The sequence below is a fragment of the Poeciliopsis prolifica genome, unplaced genomic scaffold (assembly GCF_027474105.1).
Source record: "Poeciliopsis prolifica strain line A6 unplaced genomic scaffold, Auburn_PproV2 SCAFFOLD004, whole genome shotgun sequence".
Lineage (NCBI taxonomy): Eukaryota > Metazoa > Chordata > Actinopteri > Cyprinodontiformes > Poeciliidae > Poeciliopsis > Poeciliopsis prolifica.
This window is the reverse complement of record NW_026562379.1, coordinates 2,372,948-2,391,195: the sequence shown is the minus strand read 5'-3', so window position 1 is coordinate 2,391,195 and position 18,248 is coordinate 2,372,948. Positions and strand designations below refer to the sequence as shown.

The 18,248-nt window shown below is 39.2% G+C and overlaps 1 protein-coding gene across 1 annotated transcript; it reads left to right on the top strand.

Moving 5' to 3' along the window:
* Positions 1-2,750: 2,750 nt before the first annotated feature.
* On the top strand, positions 2,751-17,830 carry ccdc92ba (coiled-coil domain containing 92Ba). The gene is made up of 4 exons (XM_055028620.1): positions 2,751-3,688; positions 4,996-5,140; positions 10,121-10,168; positions 13,152-17,830. Exons 2-4 carry the CDS (start codon positions 5,008-5,010, stop codon positions 13,835-13,837), a joined length of 867 nt encoding a protein of 288 aa, XP_054884595.1. The 5' UTR covers positions 2,751-3,688; positions 4,996-5,007; the 3' UTR covers positions 13,838-17,830.
* Positions 17,831-18,248: the final 418 nt, after the last annotated feature.

The following is an 18,248-nucleotide window of genomic DNA, read 5'->3' as shown; positions in this document are numbered from 1 at the left end:
AATGATAGACTTTAACTCTAAAAATTGCTTTGAAAAATTAAGCCAACTTCTATCAGATTTTACATGAAGTGAGTCACTTTCAGTGGTAATCACTTCCAGCAACAGAAATGACTTTATGAAACTTTAATCACTTTATAGGCAAATTAAATGAGAATTTTACCAGAACATTGTGGATTAGAGCATGACACTTTCATAGCTTTTATTTATTTCTTTGAACAATAAGGAATATTCAGGAAAAATTTAGAAGGAATTGTATATTACTGCCCGATGAATTAGCACTGGCAGAAAAACAAACAAGCAAAACTCTGCAGGAATTTTGACTCACTGGTTCCTCCATCACCAGATCTGCTGTTTCCATCTGTAAACACTTGAACCCAGTGAAATAGGAGCAAATATGTGTTCTATGCTGCAAAATACCATTATTAGTAGTTGTTCACATTTGGAGAATTATTGTGCTATTATTTGCAGCGGTGGGTTTCAGTCTGCAGTAGGAGCTTTCAGACAGACGGGAGTGAGTCCCCCCCGTTCTCCACAGACAGGACATTTCTGAACGTCACCTCAGTGACCTCACACAGCCAAGACCACTGCGAGTGTATTTTGTAACATTTTATATACAAGTGCCATACTGCCTTTAATCTGAAGGATGCTGATAAGCCCTAATGGATATATTTCTGAGTTAGAGAACAAACATGTCTGAGATCTGTGAATACAGCGAACTGAGCTGCCTACTCGTCCAACTCTTGTCATTGCATTTTCATTTTATCCTTTAAAAGAATGCTTATTTTATTTTATTTTTTTCCTTCCTGGATCATCAGTGTTTTGTTCAACTGTATATGTTTGTAATATATTTCTACTAATAAGTTATGGATTAAAACTAATTGATGTGGTATGCAAGGTTTCCTGTTGTAAAATGTAAGGTTTATGATGATGCTTTATATATACATATATATATGTGTGTGTGTGTGCATATATATATATATATATATATATATATATATATATATATATATATATATATATATATATATATATATATATGACTGTAACATTGAGCTTTATGTGAGTTCAGATCAAATTTGTGAACATAAGACAAAAAATAAATAAATAAATTTTAATAATCACCAGATTACAAACACAGCAGCTAGAATGAAATGAACTACACATTTAAACTGAGCACTTCAGGTTTCTGCTGAGTAGGAAGTATAAACACGTTTTCAGTGTCACTCCAGGTTTGTTGAGGCTGATCACAACAATCTTATAAAAATGTGGAAAATATTTGCCTATTGATATATATGTATATATATATATAGTTTGTTTGTTTCAGGGCAGCTTTTGTGGTTGTAGTGAAGACGGTTGGTGACATTGAAGTGTGTCTTGTAAAACTGCACTGATACTGTTTGTTTTCTGTGCTTTAATGAGTTGTGACTCAATGAGTTTTATTCTTATTTTCATGACATTAGTCAAAAGGACCCGCCTTCCGGCTCCTTCCTGTTCTCTAGTCACTTACTTTTTTCCCTCTGCTTTGATTTCCAACTCCAGCCAGGCTGTGAGATGATGCTCTGTCTAAAGGTTGAACAGCTGCCATATTACCAAAACAGCCTCATGTTCCTCTTCTCGCACAATAAACCTCACAGCTAATCCACGTCTGAGCTCCATTATTTAAAAACTTGAAGAGATCCATTTTATTTTTCCATAATACGATCTTCTTGATTCACCCATACACTAATTTTTTTTTTTTTTACGGCTTACTCTAAATAGAGCAATGACGATTAATGCTGTGCAGCTTTTCTGTGATTTCTGCCCATTTTCTTTAAAAGGCAAACTCCGGAAAATGGAGGAAATCGAGACCAAGCTCTGAAAGCAACACCTTTCACCTTCAGATCACTCCTAAACTCTGGTGTTTTAACTGTGTAAATATAACAGTTTTATTTTTTCATGTTTTGGCAGATCTTGTTTTGTAATTTCTGTTTATACATAATGTAATTGTTTAACATGACAATAAAGATGAGAGGATAAAAACGTACTTGGCTCTGGTTTCCCAACGTTTGCAGAGGAAACAGGAAGGATGTCGCATCAAGCCAAGGACAGAATCCCAGGTGAAAGGAAATGACCCAATCTCGATATTTCTGAAGCCAGAGTCCCCTGTGAAAATATTTCTCATTAAATGTATCATTTTCCAGTTCCTTGTTATTTTCTCGTTAGTTTTTGTTCTGCACTATGAAAAGCGTGCATGTATTTTCAGAGTTTTGAATCACTGAAAGGCAACACTTACTGATTAAAATCTCACTGAAAGGAGAAAAACAACAACCCAGAAAAATAAAAATGTAACTTCTCTTCTCTTCCTACATTTACTGTGTTTTATGAGGAATGTCAAAAAGTGACGGCAACACTGATTTTGATCATGCATCATTTCTTTTGTGCATGTTATACTTTTTTTTTTAAATTATAAAAATCACAAAGACAAACAACAAAAACTTACACATTTCTCAAATTTTTCACCTCTTAAATTTCAGCTTATGTCATTTAATTATTTTTATAACAAGACAAATAACTGAAGAATAAGTTGGTTATTCTCAACCCCATGTGCTCCTAGATTTATAGTGCGTATACAAATATATTTGACTAAAGCTGAAAACCATTAAATATTTAAGGTATAAACACTTTTAAAACAGTTTTTTTTTCTGCTTCACTTTAATTCTAAAGTGATATCTTATTTTACCGATGTTTTATTTGGCTTACTTCAATTGTTTTCTTCTAGAATTGATTTCTCAGTTCCTTGCAAGCCTTTAATTAATCAGCAGACCTTCAACTCACACCTGCAACCTGTTAACTAATCAGCTGTTCCATTAAAATCTCACCATCAACTTGCCGCCCACGTTCATTTAGATCCAATCGACACACAAATACCACCACAACTGGCTGTTTTTAAAAAACGACCTAGTTATGCAAACATACTTTCCCCCCAAAAAAAATTAACACAAGAACAAGTCCGTGGACCCGAGAACGATTGACACGTATATCAGCTCTATTTGTGGGAAACTGAAAAAAAAAAATCCTTCCTCTCTCTTAGAAAGTTTTACTGCTCGGATTAGCGGCTCCTTTCTCCTCCAATCAGCTGTCAGCTTCTCTCTCCTCCAATCAGCTGTCAGCTTCTCTCTCCTCCAATCAGCTGTCAGCTTCTCTCTCCTCCAATCAGCTGTCAGCTCCTCTCTCCTCCAATCAGCTGTCAGCTCCTCTCTCCTCCAATCAGCTGGCCCTCTCACTCTGTCGTACGATGCTCGGATCACGGTGGCTTGTTTTCATCGTTCCGTCCAGCGGCTCTGTGCTCCACTCCGCTGGTGAGGAAGGAGCAAAGGAATCCTGGGGAACAACAACAGTATTAATGATGGACCGCGCGCCGCCAGGCTGTCCTGCATCCCATCCGTGATCGATGCTCGTCCCTGCGAGGCTCGGCGCGGACGCTGCGTGGAGGAGGAGGAGGAGCGGCTTTGTCGGAGGAGCGACGGGGCCGCGCAGCCTCTCTCTCCTCTAAATAAACGGCGTCACATGCCGCTTGGAAGGGCTGCATCGCGTCAGCTGAGAGCCGCATCCCGCAGGGTTTGGAGCAGCGCCGGAGAGCAACATGCCCGTTTTCTAACGCGCCTGTGCCATTTTCTCTTGAATCAACCTGGTCAGCCTCACTCTGAAGGTTAGTGAGAGTCTTTCTTGGAGAGCTGCATCCTGCGTCCTCTGCTAATTTGATTCACTAGCAGGGGCGCCCCTAGAAAGTTTCTGAACGAGGGGCCACATGCAGGGGGGGTCACTCACCTCGGTGCACCAAAACTAAAACAATGACAGAATTTCAAGTGTTTGTGTGATGTTGCTGTGCTTTTGTAAAGGGAATGAAAGACACTTAAAATATTGGCTATTGACCAAGAAGATCGAAATGGAAAATGCATGAATAAATAAATACATTTACCATCTTCATATCTTGTCATGTTACTTAAACGCAAACTTCAGTGGGATTTTTTTCCCCATCTAATAAACGATAAGTTTGTGTGGAAATGTCAAGTCTGAAAAATAATATAAATTTTAAATATATATATAATTAAATGTCTTTTAAGAGCAATCAAATGCATGCAGATTTTTAGGAAGATGTGAGTTGAACGTCAGATTAGCTTTAGCTCAAATGAGATAAAAAAAAAAGGTCTAAATTAGCTCATCTTCCTAAGAAACTTTACAAACATCTCAGTGGTGCTGAGCCATTTAATTCAGCCCTCTGGGGTTTTGTCTCTACCAGCTGGGCTTCATCCATGTTGTGTTCAACAAGGCGTTACTGCTGCATGATGCTGCCACCTGAACCAGAAAACCAGTTTCCACAGCTCTGTATGTGTTTTTTTTTTTTTTTTTTTTTTTTTCTTTTTCTTTTTTTTTTTAGTAAATTACAAACTGCACTTTTTTTTCATTGCTTTCTTTCAACAATTGTTTTCTTTTGCTGAAAGGTCAGATTTGTTGAGTGGTTGACTTGCAGATTTTTTTCTGTCAACTGATTTTCCCAACTGAGTTTGTTGACGGCTGCAGCTCCTTTAAAGTTGCCAAGGGACTCTGGCTGAATTCTCAGACAATATTCTGCTTGATTAGTGAACGGTCAAGTCTTGATAGATTAAAAAAACAAAACAAAAACAGTAGGTTGTGTTGACAAAGCATCAAACAACCAGAAGTTTTTTTACCTCACACACCCAAAAAAAAAAAAAAAAAAAAAAGGATTCACCTTTTTCAACCCTAAATGTGCTCAAACATCCAGCTAAAGCAGTTCTCTGGCTTTAATTTCCTAAATTCATGTAAAATACACAAACCCTGGAAGTAAAGTGAGGTCAGTGCCCCCTTGTTTCACCCCTGGTCGTTACTATCTTATTTATAGCATCAGTGTGGCCTTGATTGAACAGATTTCTTTTCTGTTCAGAGTGGCACGTTAGGAAAATCAGCCTCTTATTTTCTCTCCCTCTGTCCCTGCAGACTCCTGCAGCCATGGGTGAGGAAAGCCGCCTCTCTCACCAGATCGGGAGCGTGGAGAGGAGCGTGGCGTTCCTCAGGCAGGAGCACCTAACTCTGCTCCACGGCCTCCGCCTGGAGATCCTCTCCCTGCAGAAACGCTGCTCAGGTGAGGGAGGCATGCGGCTGCTTGTGCAACCCTGACGCTCCACGAATGTCTGTTTGATTCTGAACGTCGCTTTTGCAAGCTGGTGTTTACCTTTTCTGCGTTACGAGCTTGAAAATGTTATAATTTGGAAAGGATTCATGTTTATTTGTATTAAAGAGGATTAGATAAAGATTGAATGTCAATGCATGTCTCTATGTGGCAAATATATTTTTAAAAAAATCTAAGTTTTTCTTTTGGTCGATCATGTAAAAGGAGAATACATTTTTAAAACATTCTGCTTTATAAAAAAATGTAAGTAGGTTGTTGCAGATTATTTATACCCTTTTTACTATTTAATTATCAAACATTTCCCATGATCCTACTGGTATTCTGATGCATTTGGTGATGTGGAAAGGCCTTCTTGGCATCACCCTGATCTTTAGCACAGATTAGATTCAAGTCTGGACTTTGACTGGGCCACCTCGGTAAGCTAATATTGCTTCTAAGGGGAATGGTCACGTTAAACTGTAAATAATTTTTGGCTTTACTATGACGTTACTCCAGTTTTACACTAAGAACTCACCAGATGAAACGATACCTGTGATGTTGCTGTGTTAATGCTGTGGATGTCTTGTAGAGTTCACATCCCAGAGACACAAATATGACGAGAATCAGGTTGTCTTGAATTCAATTTTATTACTTTAGATTTATTGTTTATTCAGATAATTTAAGAAACATGTTTAGGAAGTGCTTTTTTTTTCTTCTTTCCGTAAGGCATATTTAATTTCCTGTGATCTCATCCTCAGGTCAAAGGTTCCCTTTGTTAATCTTCTTTAAGCATCCCTTGTGTTTTCTTATTAGCGACCACAGCTCTTAACTAATCAGGAAGGACTCCACTTACTAATCCTTTCTCCCCAAGACAGGAGTTGACCAGTGAATATAAACTCCTCTGTCTGTTTTTTCTATTTTATTATAATCCATCAAGCTTCTGGCTCTAATAGGAGAAAGCAGCCATTGTGTGACTGGTGTGACCTCATCACCAGGAGTCACATTGAGACAGAGGCAACATGATGACATCATGCTGCTTTCTTGTCGGAGAGGAATGGATTCGTCTTCTACGCAAACATGCTCTCATATCCTTAGCTTTACAGCATTTTTATGGAGATAATATTCATTTTTGGACGTTCCTTGAAATAACTTTTCTTGCTTTTGTCTCCACAAAACACCTTTAATCAAACCAAACTCAGTTTTAACCCTTTTAGAAACTAACACAGCTTTTTGTCCCGCCATGAAAAAAAATGCAACCCACTTGTCTTTTTTTCTTTTTTCTTTTTTTCATTTCCAGACATGCAGTAAAATATGTCTGCAGATATATGGGTAATTGTTTTTTCATTAATCTCGTAGCTCCAGTAATCCATAAAAAAAAAAAAGGATTGTGGTGCACAGACACGGGCAGAGCAGAGGGGGGAAGGGTTGTTGCGTTTACGTGAGGGAGATGGATGGATGCCACGCAGGGTGACCAGCTGTGCTGAAAACGACCCCCTTCATCACTCTGTCGCCTGGCACTCTCACATCTGGCCAACGCAGCTGGACCGGTGACATCACACACCTCCAAGAGACTGAACACTCCCACCGCCCACTGCTTCCTTCTCTCCTCTTTTTCTGCTTTCAAGAGATCAGCCTCTACAGACGCCATGACAGACCGCTTACAGCTTTGGGCGCTCGCTGATGCTCACGTTTCTCTGATTTGTAAAGTGTTTGGACCAACGAGAGAAGGAGGCGAGTTTCCTCAACAGACGGTTTAAGAAACTGCACACCATCAGAGCAGTACCATTAGAGTTATACTTTATATCCCAGTATAATGAGATTTTTTTTAAAAAGCAGCCGTCACGACAAAACTCTTTATACAATTATACAATGAACCCGTTATCACAAGACATTGTGGTTTTCAGACAAACGGGAGATATAAACGTTCCTCAAGAAAAAACAAATCTAAGATCTGGTTTCTCATTGAAATATGTATTTTACTTCAGTGTAGTTGGAGTCTCTTGGAGTATATATGTTTGCAGTACGCCTACAGATACAATAGGTTTTATGAAGGGGATGTTTTCTAATGTCTGCACATGAAATGTGTGTTTTCAGTCAGTTCGCTAATCTGAAGGTTGCTGCAAGGTTGAGCCGAGCATGTTGTGATCATCGGCTGCGTCTCTCTACTGCTGACCTTTTATTGCTTCCTGAATTTTCTCATCAGTATAAATGCCTCTTTGCTGCTGTCTCCTTTAGCCACAAGCTAATTCACTTTTGTTTTAATTAGGTCTTCCCCCCCACCTCCTGCTTTAGAGCACGTTTATTGTCTGTGTCAGTAGGTTTGTCCTTCAGGATATCTTTGCGGCATTCAAAGCAGAATCGATGAAACAGAAAACCTCTAACGCTCAGTTATGGGCTGCTGGAGATAAGGCTGACCTACAAAGCATTGCTGGATGTTGCAATGTGCTGAATGCTCCGTTTTCAGTCCTTCCTCACTATCGGCGTGTTGTTAATGAATCGGCTGCATAAACGCCTTGTGTTGAGGGTGCAGAAGGACAGCAAGCTCTTCAGCAGTCCTTTATTACTATAAAACCAGCTGCTGGAAAGTTTTCTGATGGTATTTCCATCACTTTCCCTTTTGCTGATGTTCTGCCGCTCTGTCTTTGTTCTTCCCAGCTGCAGAGCGGAGGGGGAAAAAAAACACGGTGTGACATGAGGATAAGAGACGGGAAATGGGAAATAAATGCAATGATTCACAAAAGTAAAAAAGAAATTGCGGCAGGCCTGTTACAATAACAAAGTCGCCCGGATGATAAATTGTCCCAGAAGTTATTGCTATAAACGATACTATTGTTCTTTCGAGGCCATTTTCAAGTAGAATACTGGCGGTGGCAAAATAATGCACCAACTCACTCTGAAAGATTAATTCTGACAAGCATTTAACACTGGAACTCTTTAAATATCTAAAATCTAACAACAAAGCAGCAAATAAAATGAGTTCTTAAGTCTCTATGAACAAAATTATCCTTCAAACAAAATGGATGGTTGAGACCAAAGGACCAAACCAAAGACTTTTATGCAATTAATTGGTTTATTGCTTATTGCAACAGGCTTATCCTTATCATCTAGTGAAGACATTCAACAGTTTGGAGGGTTTCTGCCTGAAAATAGACATTTTTAATATAGCTTTTTTTTAAATATTTCCTCTTGCAGGAATATTTCTGTGCGTTCAGACATATCTGAGGATTATGTCTGAACGAGCCAGTTGTTGTCCCCCCGCTGTGTGACAGATTCGCTGGCTGAGCAGATGTCTGACGCTGATTGACGGGCCAGACACAAGCAGCGATCCTCCTACGGCTTTTTTTGCCTCAAGCTGTCTTTGGCCGGAAAACCGGCGACTATTAAATGAGCATTGCAAACAGAGAAGACGGGTGCCTGAAAAAAAATGATAGTAAATATGACCATAATAATCCTATTTTGGTTTTGTCACAGTGATGAAAATGTGTTTGCACCCCTGAAATAATAAATGAGGAGATTTCAAAGGGCTGAAGTGGTTGTTTACAGACCGTGATGCATTCAGGTGAGCTTCAGCGATGTGGGAAATGACAAGCCCCAGAGAAACTATCCCAGACAAGATCTGTTTCCTCGAGGCTTAGAGGATGAGAATGAACTCCACCTTTTTATCAACATTGGTAAATCTCCTGCTCTTAAGAATCAATTACTTGTATTTCCTGCAACTTTCTAGTAAAAAAAAAAAACATCTTTTTAACAGTTTTCCATTCTTGCACTTCCTGTTTTGTGGTCATTTTACTCTCCTTTTTCTACAAATAGCTTCCAATTACCTACTGCATGCTAAACAGTGTAAAAGTACAATCATCTTGCAGAGCAGGCAAAGATTAAAGATCCAGCAATCAAAGATTTTTTTTTTTAACCAATTTTTTTTTAAAGTTTTGACCTACTGATTCTCTTTAGCTATTGTTTTTTTTTTTTTTTTACTTTCTGGATCAAATGAGAAATTAGTCAACTTCCTATATTATAATATCCTATATTAATTTGTACTATAGGTCGTTGACATCACGTCTCATTCTGTGTTTTTTACCTGTAGTAGAGCTTTACCTGAACTCTGGGATGTCTTAAAGGGCCAATGATCCAAACTTACTAATATGTCCAAATTACCCCCATTGGTGCCCTTAATGCCCCTAATACTCTGATTGTTCTGACTCTAATTTATAAGTCTGTCATTTCCAACCATATTATACTTTAAAAAGCCTTTTGGGTCAAAGATGAAGCATCTTAGAGAAAAGGGAGAAGACGAGCCGCCCTCTACTTAGGACTCAACATTTTCTAATACAGCATTAAATTAGGACCTGATAGTTTCAGATGAATCCCTCCATCCTGTTCAAGTGTGCCTTCATGTGTGTTACTATAGAGGCGTGACGAAGACAGAAAACATTCTTCATCACTGAACTACTTGCCTTGTGATGATCCAAACCATCTCAGTAACCTGTTACCTGTTGCTTTTTTTTTAGCTTGTATGAAATGCAGACTTTTGTTGTTAATTGTTTATGGACCAGACTGTGCAGCATCCTCAGCTGTTTTGTTAAATGGTTTGCAGAGCAGAAAGCCAAATGCTGAGCTTGTGGATGGTTTCTGTTTCTTTCTGTTTCCTCTTGAACCCGAGCCACCTGTTTTTTTATTTAAATATGTATTGGTTTCACTGAGGCGCCGCAATCCGTGTAAAGCAACACTACAGACCATTTTTTAATAGATTATGTTGGGACGGCTCCACCAAGTCTGTTCCACGCAGTTTTTGATGATTTTACATTTTGCCTTGAGTAAATTATTCATGAGTTTTCTGAGAATATGCTATAAACTGTAGCTAGCATATGTTCAATGGCGAGTGTAAACCGAATAAATAAAACAGGATGTGATTCGTCTCTGTGACGCCGTTTGTTTGTTTTTTTCTCATTTCAGAGCTGACGAGTGAGAGGGAATCGAATCCTCCAGGCAGGACGCAGATAGGTATGCACTTTCTGAAGGACATGGAAAAGACTGGGATTGATTTAATAATTTTCATATTCTGGATAAGCACAGAAAGGTTCAAATTGAGTTTGGGTAAAATGTTGGTTCCTATCCAAAAGTCAAACCCAAATCCATAAAAAACGGAGGCGCCCATTACAAAAAAAATAAAAATATTTTTATTTATTTTTTATTTTTTGCCTTTCATTAAACCTGAGAAGTCCCACTGAAATTGAAATCTATCTTCACAGGGAAATATGGCAAAGAAGGCAGCACCAACTTTGCTACTTTTAACAACCCAAGATCAAAATCCGTACGATGAGATGACATTTTTCACCTTCTTTGAATTTATGTATAATAATTGGAGCTTGAAGCAGAAACTCAGTTGGGGATGTGGAACAGCAGTTCAGTGATCGTAGATCAAAAGAGAAGTGATGAAACCTAAACACAGACAAATGTTGATTTCAGGGCACATAAAGAGAGAAATAAATCTCTGATCCCATTTAGTCTTTTTATTTGTTTTTATCATCATTTCAAAACTATGCGCGACTTTGCATTTTATTCTATTCTATCAATTTACAAAAAAACGCACTAAAACTTGTTCCTGTAATGAGCGAAGAGTCTTGGATTTTTATTCAACCCTTTCCTCTGAGGGCACAAAGACAGACGAACATTTGCATCTCCAGCTGACCTCCCCTCCCAGAGAAACCTCTGACAAAGCATTCGCAGGCCATCAATGTTTTATTCCACTGGTCAGATGTGCAGTTTTGGTGCGTGAAAAAATTTGCAACAGCTCTGCCAGAGTGTGAGACACACACACAGACACACCTACACACACCCACGATTAAACGGCTTCGCCGCATGACTGATGTCCAGTTGTGGCTGCAGAGACAGGCTCCATTTTGTCACGTGGAATTAGACACAGAGCGGAGGAAGAGGAGTCAAAAGGCGAGTGAGAGCCTGCCTGGAGTAAGAAGCGGGTTTTGGCTTGGTGCATTACTCAGCCATTAGATCCCTTTTTTCCAGAGCAGGTTATCCCCCAATCCATTAATACAGCATGGCCTTACAAATCGATCCATTCCCTTTTTTTCTTCTTCTGCTCCAGTTTCTACTGGAGGTCCCAGTGGGAGTGTCTTCTTACAGACTTTACTCAGATGTAGGGCCTGGAAAAGAGAGAGGAAGAAGTGGGAGGAGAGGGATGAGGAGTTGGGACGCGGTCGGTGACAGACGTGGAGGAGGGGAGGATAAAGATGGGCAGATAGCGTTGCAGCCATGATAAAAAAGAAAGCACGCCATCTCTAATTTCTAGGGATTTAGGTATCAAGTTATATCAAAAACGATCTGGTCTTCAACTAATATTTTGATCTAATTTAGTTTACTGATTTATTTCAAGCCATTTAGGGGGAAAAAATGCATATTGCACCCTTGAAAAAAGAAATAAAAAATGTTTGCATCCACATATTCACGAATATTTACAATAACTATACGTACAGTAAGGACAAGATATTGTCTGAGTCATCCCTGTTCATTTTTGCCATAAAACTGTATTTAGTTTAAAAATAAGTAAGAAGAAGATTGTGTGGATGCCACTCACTAATTTGAGACTTTGTAATAATCCCAACAGATTACTGCTGATTCATCTGCATCGTTAGGAAAACATCAAATGCACTTAATTATTTAACAGCAGACATTGTTGTTTTGGAGCATGATTCATCAAAATTATCTACCAAAACTAAGTGTTTTGTATTCTACATATTATCAACATTAAAGCAGGGAGGTGGTGGTGTGATGATGTGGAGCTGCTCTGTTGCTTTTATCAGTTCCTTCTGCTGCAATGCAGTGCGTCACCACATGGTGGCACCACTTGCCTTATTATGAGCAGTAGGTCATCCTTTTATTATTAGCCTGTTTATTTTTGTGTGCTCTTTACTAACATACAGTAAAGTTGTCACTTAGTTGTTTTATTAATTTTGTTTTTTACTTCAGCTGAATAAATACTTGTAGGAATCAGGTGGACCAGTCATCCTGTCATGTGGAGGGACTGCAGTAGAAGTTGTTGGACAACAAATCAAAATCAATACAAGGCTGTCATGAATTAATAATTTCCCTATTATGTTTGGTTTCTGACATGGGGGAAAGTATCCAACAGGAAGGATTAGACATCGTCTGCAACAATCAGAATATGTGTGAGAGAAATCAAGCGTCCATGTGAACACGTCCGGTGGTGGCAGCATTGTCCTGTGGGTATTTTTATTTTCAGCAGAAACGAGGAAGCTGCTCAGATTCGACGGGAAGTTGAATGAATACAGCAAAACGTTTGAGACCGGCAGGGAGGTTCACCTCCCACCTGGACAACAACCCTGAATGATATTGCCCAAGTTACAGTCGACTGGCTTAAATCAAACCAGATTTAAGTACTAGAATGGCCTACTCAAAGTCTAGATCTAAATCCAAGGCAGGTTGAGGGAAAAAGGAGAAGTAAACACCAACAGGGGAGAAGGGAAACACAAATCTAACTGCAACGAAGAATAACTAAACCAAGACATGAATAAACATGAAGTAGCTGAAATGACTAGAAGAGAAGAGTTGTAAAGCAAGACAGAAAAAAGAATGAATAACAAATACCAAATGACCAAAACCACAAACAACCCATAATCCTGACAGACACAGGTTCTCAAATGTATTAAGGTTTTCACTAATACACTTAGACCTAAAACTCTTGAATGTAGCTCAGGCTGCTCATATTACTGAGTCATCTTACCAGAGTGCCCCATGTTATCTGCATCCAACACATGACCAATCGCTATCTTTAAACTGAACCTCTTCTGGCTTTTTATTCCTCCACTAATTTCTTTTGCTTTGCCACTTTTCCATAAGTTGTAGACAGTAGTTTCCCGGTCCTGCCCTTGAGTTTATCTAAGCATATAAGGGTGAAAGGGCCCTATTTATGCACTAAACAAACATATTTGCTCTGCTTCTGTGACAGAATTACTGGAGGAAGAGGAGATGCTGGAGGCCCGGTGCAAGGAGCTGGAAACGCGTCTGGACGAGCAGGAGTACACTCTGGGAGAGCTCCGGAAGGAGCTGGGTCACAAAGGAGCGCTGGTGGGAGCCCTCAGAGCCAATCTCAAGGAAAAGGAGCGTCACTTCCTGGAGGAACTGAAGCGGCGCAGCCACTGTTCCACCGTCCTGAACACAGAGCTTCAGAAGCAGACGGAGGCGGCAGCGTACCTCTCCTTCCAGCTGCACGCTGCCAAGCAGAAGCTGCACCACCAGAGGATGCAGCAGAGGCAGGGACTCCTGGCCAGAGCCGGCGGCCAGGTGGTCCAGCTCGGAGCCGAGCAGAACTCCCCCCTCGCCGGAGCCTCCCCGTCCTCTCCTGTGGTCAAACCCAAGCGTAAGAACATCAGGGTGTCTTCCAGAGTGGAGCGCTCTCGGGAGTGCGTCCCCATAGAGAAGGTGCTGGGCCCCGCGGAGCCCACCGCCATGCCGGACCCAGCGCTGTTCCTGCAGCCTCGCAGGCACAGAGCACGCTCCAGACACACTGTGGCACAAAGACAGCCGCCTCTGGGCCTGGAGAGGGACGACCAGGAGGAAGGAGGCGGGGAGGGAGCAGCCCGACTGATGTCTTCAGCAGCAGCGCCCCCTGCTGCTCAGACCAACGCAGATTAGCGACTGAGCATATCTGCTTTTACCTACAGTGCAATCGCTGTTTGCTATCTTCCATCAGACTGTTAAAACTTTTGCTCTGCACCTTGACTGAATTATTACCGAGACTGGTTTTAGCTATTTAATTACTTACACCTACTGCTAATACTTTTCTAATAATCTTTAATATAATCCTAAAAGAACTTGCATAGCAAATGTCAGTGACTGTCGTGACTTAGGTTTACACTCAGATGCTCTGTGGACTGCAGAGCCTTCATTTTAAAGCTTTGATTTGTAAAGACGGAGAGTTTGACCTTGGCCCAGTCAGCTGGGATCTTCCAAGGCCAAATATAAATCAGGCTGCGTGTCCAAGTGTTTGTGTCCTCCGACTGAGTCGCAGCTGAAAATACCTGAGTGGGAGCAGAGCGTGTGCGTGTGTTTCAATCACAGTGAGCAGAACACAGCACCTGGAAAATGACAGTTTGTAATCATTTTAGAAACTGAGGCCTTTTTAGCAGACTACTGCACATTCAGATTTACAACTCTGTTGTCCCAAATACCATTTACTTAAAATAGTTCAGAAGTAAAGTGTTTAAGCTGAAAAACATTCGCATATCCTTGCAACAGTACGTTTCATGTCGGAGGCGAAGGGCATATATCAAATTCTTTTCCACTTTTTCTTCTCAGTTCTGTTCAGGCTTGTAGCTCAGGACACCTGTGTTAAATTTACAAGTCCAAAGTAAGGAAATAAATGCATAAAAAAGTCAAAAAGTATTATATAAAGCAATGTCAACCCAAGATAGAAGCAAATATAGTAAAAATTTCAGGTGTTCAAGTGGAGATTAATGTCTATTTTTTCATAAAGGAGGAAGACAAATGTTTAAATAATGAGCTCAACAGTCTAAAACACAGCAGAAGTGAATGGAAACAGCTGAAAGTCTCACTTTTCTCCAAAGAATCGCCTCATGTTTATCAACAGGCTAGTCTGGAGACTCTTTCTGCTGCTCCTCTCAAATATCTGGAGTTTTCTCTCAACATAGAAACTCATCTGAGTTTCAAAAGAATCACTTCAAACTTCTCAGGCGGTGTTCAAAGGGCTGGTAAAATGCTAACATAGAATCCGTCATCAATTTGGCTCAGACACTGGGGAAAAAAAGGAGCTGCGGTTTCAGATTGTTTTTTTTTTTTTTTTGTACCAGCATTAAGACGGATAAAAAGTTAAAACCACTGAATTTCCTGTATCTCGTATTATTTTGAAACATATCTATAGCGTGTTAGACTTGCTTTGGGTGAATTGAGTTTTCTTGAGTTTTTCTTCCGGTTTTTCATCCGCAGACAAATAATCCTTTGAAGAAAACGAAACTTTAGAAAACAAGAAGAATCAGATGTAGTACCAATCTATGCAAACATCAACACGCGCCAAAATGTACATTTAAAATAAGAAAAGTTACTCTTCCATCTTTAATAATATTTTTTTTGCTATGGAAGATACTCCAGTGGTCAAGATTAAAAGCTGATCTTGTGCCTCAGTGCCTGTCTTGATGATCTTCAGGGTTTTTCTTTGGGTGAAGACTTTACAGAACAAGGCCACATTCAGGTAACACTCAGCTGTGACTCGTTGGATCGTGAGATTTGGGTCAGTTTTCCCCTTCGCCATATTGCCACGGTCACCCAGACTCAGAGGTGCCCTCCAAGGGATAATAACCATCACATATTTTATGAATATACATTTTTAAAAACAGAACTTTTAAGCATATTTTTGTCATTAATTTTTTGGAGTTCGTCAAGATTGTTTGCAAACCCCTTTGAAAAATTTTGCCCAAAATCCTTGAATTTTGGTATCCATTCACAAATCATTTGGTACCAACGCCCTTAGCTAAAGGTATTTAATTGAATAGGTGTTAAATCATAAAAATATTCGGTAACACTTTATTTGAAGGGGCGTGCATAAGACTTGACATGATATTGTCAAACATGACATATCGGTCATGAACAAGGAGTCTTCATGAATGTTTGTGAATGTTGTCATTTGGAAAATAATGACACTTTTAATGCAAAGTTGGCTATTTTAATGAACTTTTACTGCAAATTGTAATAGAACTTTAAATTAAAATGTCATTAAAAGTCCATTACACTTTTGATGGACATTTAATGCAACTTTTAGTGCAACTTTGCCTTAAAAGTGTCATTATTTACCGAATGACGCGTCACGACAACGGCTGTAAACGTCCATAAAAACTTGTTTGTGTTCATGACGCGTGTTATGTCATGTATGTGACAGCGCCATGTAACGCTTCAAGTAAAGTGTTAAAATATTCAAAGCTAAATTTGATCTTTTTGTGCACGTCTTTGTATTACAGCAAATTTCCATGGACTGTGGTTCTGATTTCCATTTGATCCAGTCAAATAAGAGCAATCCTATGATTATGACCAATAATCTAACAGAAAAAAGTCTGTGCGACCTTTGTTTATATGACTCTGTTGTTCATTGAAGTCATATAAACAAACAGGCGACATGAACAGAACCGCTTTAAATCATTAACCGAACCAAACAACCTGCATGAAACGGCGAAGGGGCGAAGTGACCAGCACCCAAGTCTTCCTCAGGTGCGGTTTGTCTGCTGAGCTGCGACCTCATTTGTTGTTGTGTTGGAGTTTCTTTTGACCTCAGGAGAACAAACAAACAAAAGAGTTTCGTCTTTAAGGAGTCTGTACATTTTAAAGGCTGGTTTACTCGTTTGTGTCTCTTTGCTGTTAGAAATCGTCACAAAGACAGGGAATATATCCAGAAAGACGGGAATCATCTCTGTCTGCAAATGAGACGGTGGTGTTACACCACTAAAATATAAATGAAATTCAAACTTTATTTTTTATGTCTTTTAGGATTTTTTTTTCTTTTCTGCTGACTGTAAGAAGGCAATCTTTAAAAAGTAACTCCTCCTCTGTAACTGCAGCCTTATAGCAGAGGATTTTGTGCACGATGAAATTAGCAGGGCAGGATGGAAACGAGACATTTCTTCTCTCAGTTCGGGATTTATTAATATATATCATTTTACTGTGTGTAATTCTCAGTGTTATGCTCTGAATTGTCTGTATTATTAACATCAAATGTGATTTTGCTGCTGTTCTGATTTGCTTCCTTCCTAAACTCCAAGTTAAACGTTCAGCACGACGTTTCACACATATACAAGGACATGTAAATAGATGATGAATTATTTGTATTTATATTTAAGGTTACATATTCTAAAAAGAGCTAAAGAGGAATTACCTTTATATTTTGTAATAACCTAACCTGAGTTTGGTTTGTAATTTTGTCTGGTAGATTTGTGTTTTCCTTAAGCAAATAGGAATATTATTTTGTCTCTTTATGGACTGTCTTAGGTAAAATGAATTATTTTGTTAACTATCTTAGCCCGTTCTCTGGTTATTATGTTGTTTTCCCACAACAGCTGTTGCACTGCAAATAGAATAAGCGGATGTTAGACTGTTAGTCTCCCTCACTGCAATATTTTTCATCTACATCTTCTAGTTTGGCACAAATTAATTTTTATTTTAATATTCCAGGTGCAGTGACTCATCCAAGCCTGGATTGATCATTTCCAACTTTTCGCAACATATTAAGAGAAATCTCAGCTGACTGAAGGATAAAAAAACTATAATTATTGAAAGATTTACTCGAAGCAGCAACGCCTCTATACTTTCTCCTCGTTTAGGTCTGAAGTAGATTTTTCTGGACTGTATTTATTCACCTCCATCGAGCCTCTTCTTGGACATGTTTTCTTGTTTATTTCTAGCAATAATGCCGTGTGGGACTCGACTGGGCATGAAGAAAGGCGTCCTGGTTTGGCCTGTGGCTGAGCATGAGATGCTGATTACCGCATATACTGTGCTGGCAACCTACAGTGAAACTGTACCAAAAATGGATTAAAATGGGGGACTGCTGAGTGTGCTGATTACTTTGTTGTTGAAAGTTAATCTGAGGCAATTAAAAAGACATTTTGCAAGTGTATTGAAGAATTTTGTCTCATTGTTGCAGTCTTTTTATATTTGGAAGTATCATTAAGGACAATTTAGAATAATACATTAAACATGCAAATAGAACATAATTTTTGTCTTTACCTGATTAAATCAGACATTTCCCATTTAGCTCAATTGGGTAAAATATTTCCTAAAGAGGCAGTGAGAAGAAAATGGCAATGTCTTTTCTCGTGTGTCACTATTTAGTTTTAGCTTTGCATCAAATTATTTCTTCAAAGATTCATACACTATTAGACAAATTTTCACTCTTCAATTAAGGATGTTTTTACGAGCAGCTGGCAAATGTGTAGAAATGTTGAGGATTGTGTGCAGGACTGTCATCTGAAAAAATTTAAGTGATTATAATCCTCACTTCATATTTATTTTAATACTGATGTATAATTTTAAACTAATAAAT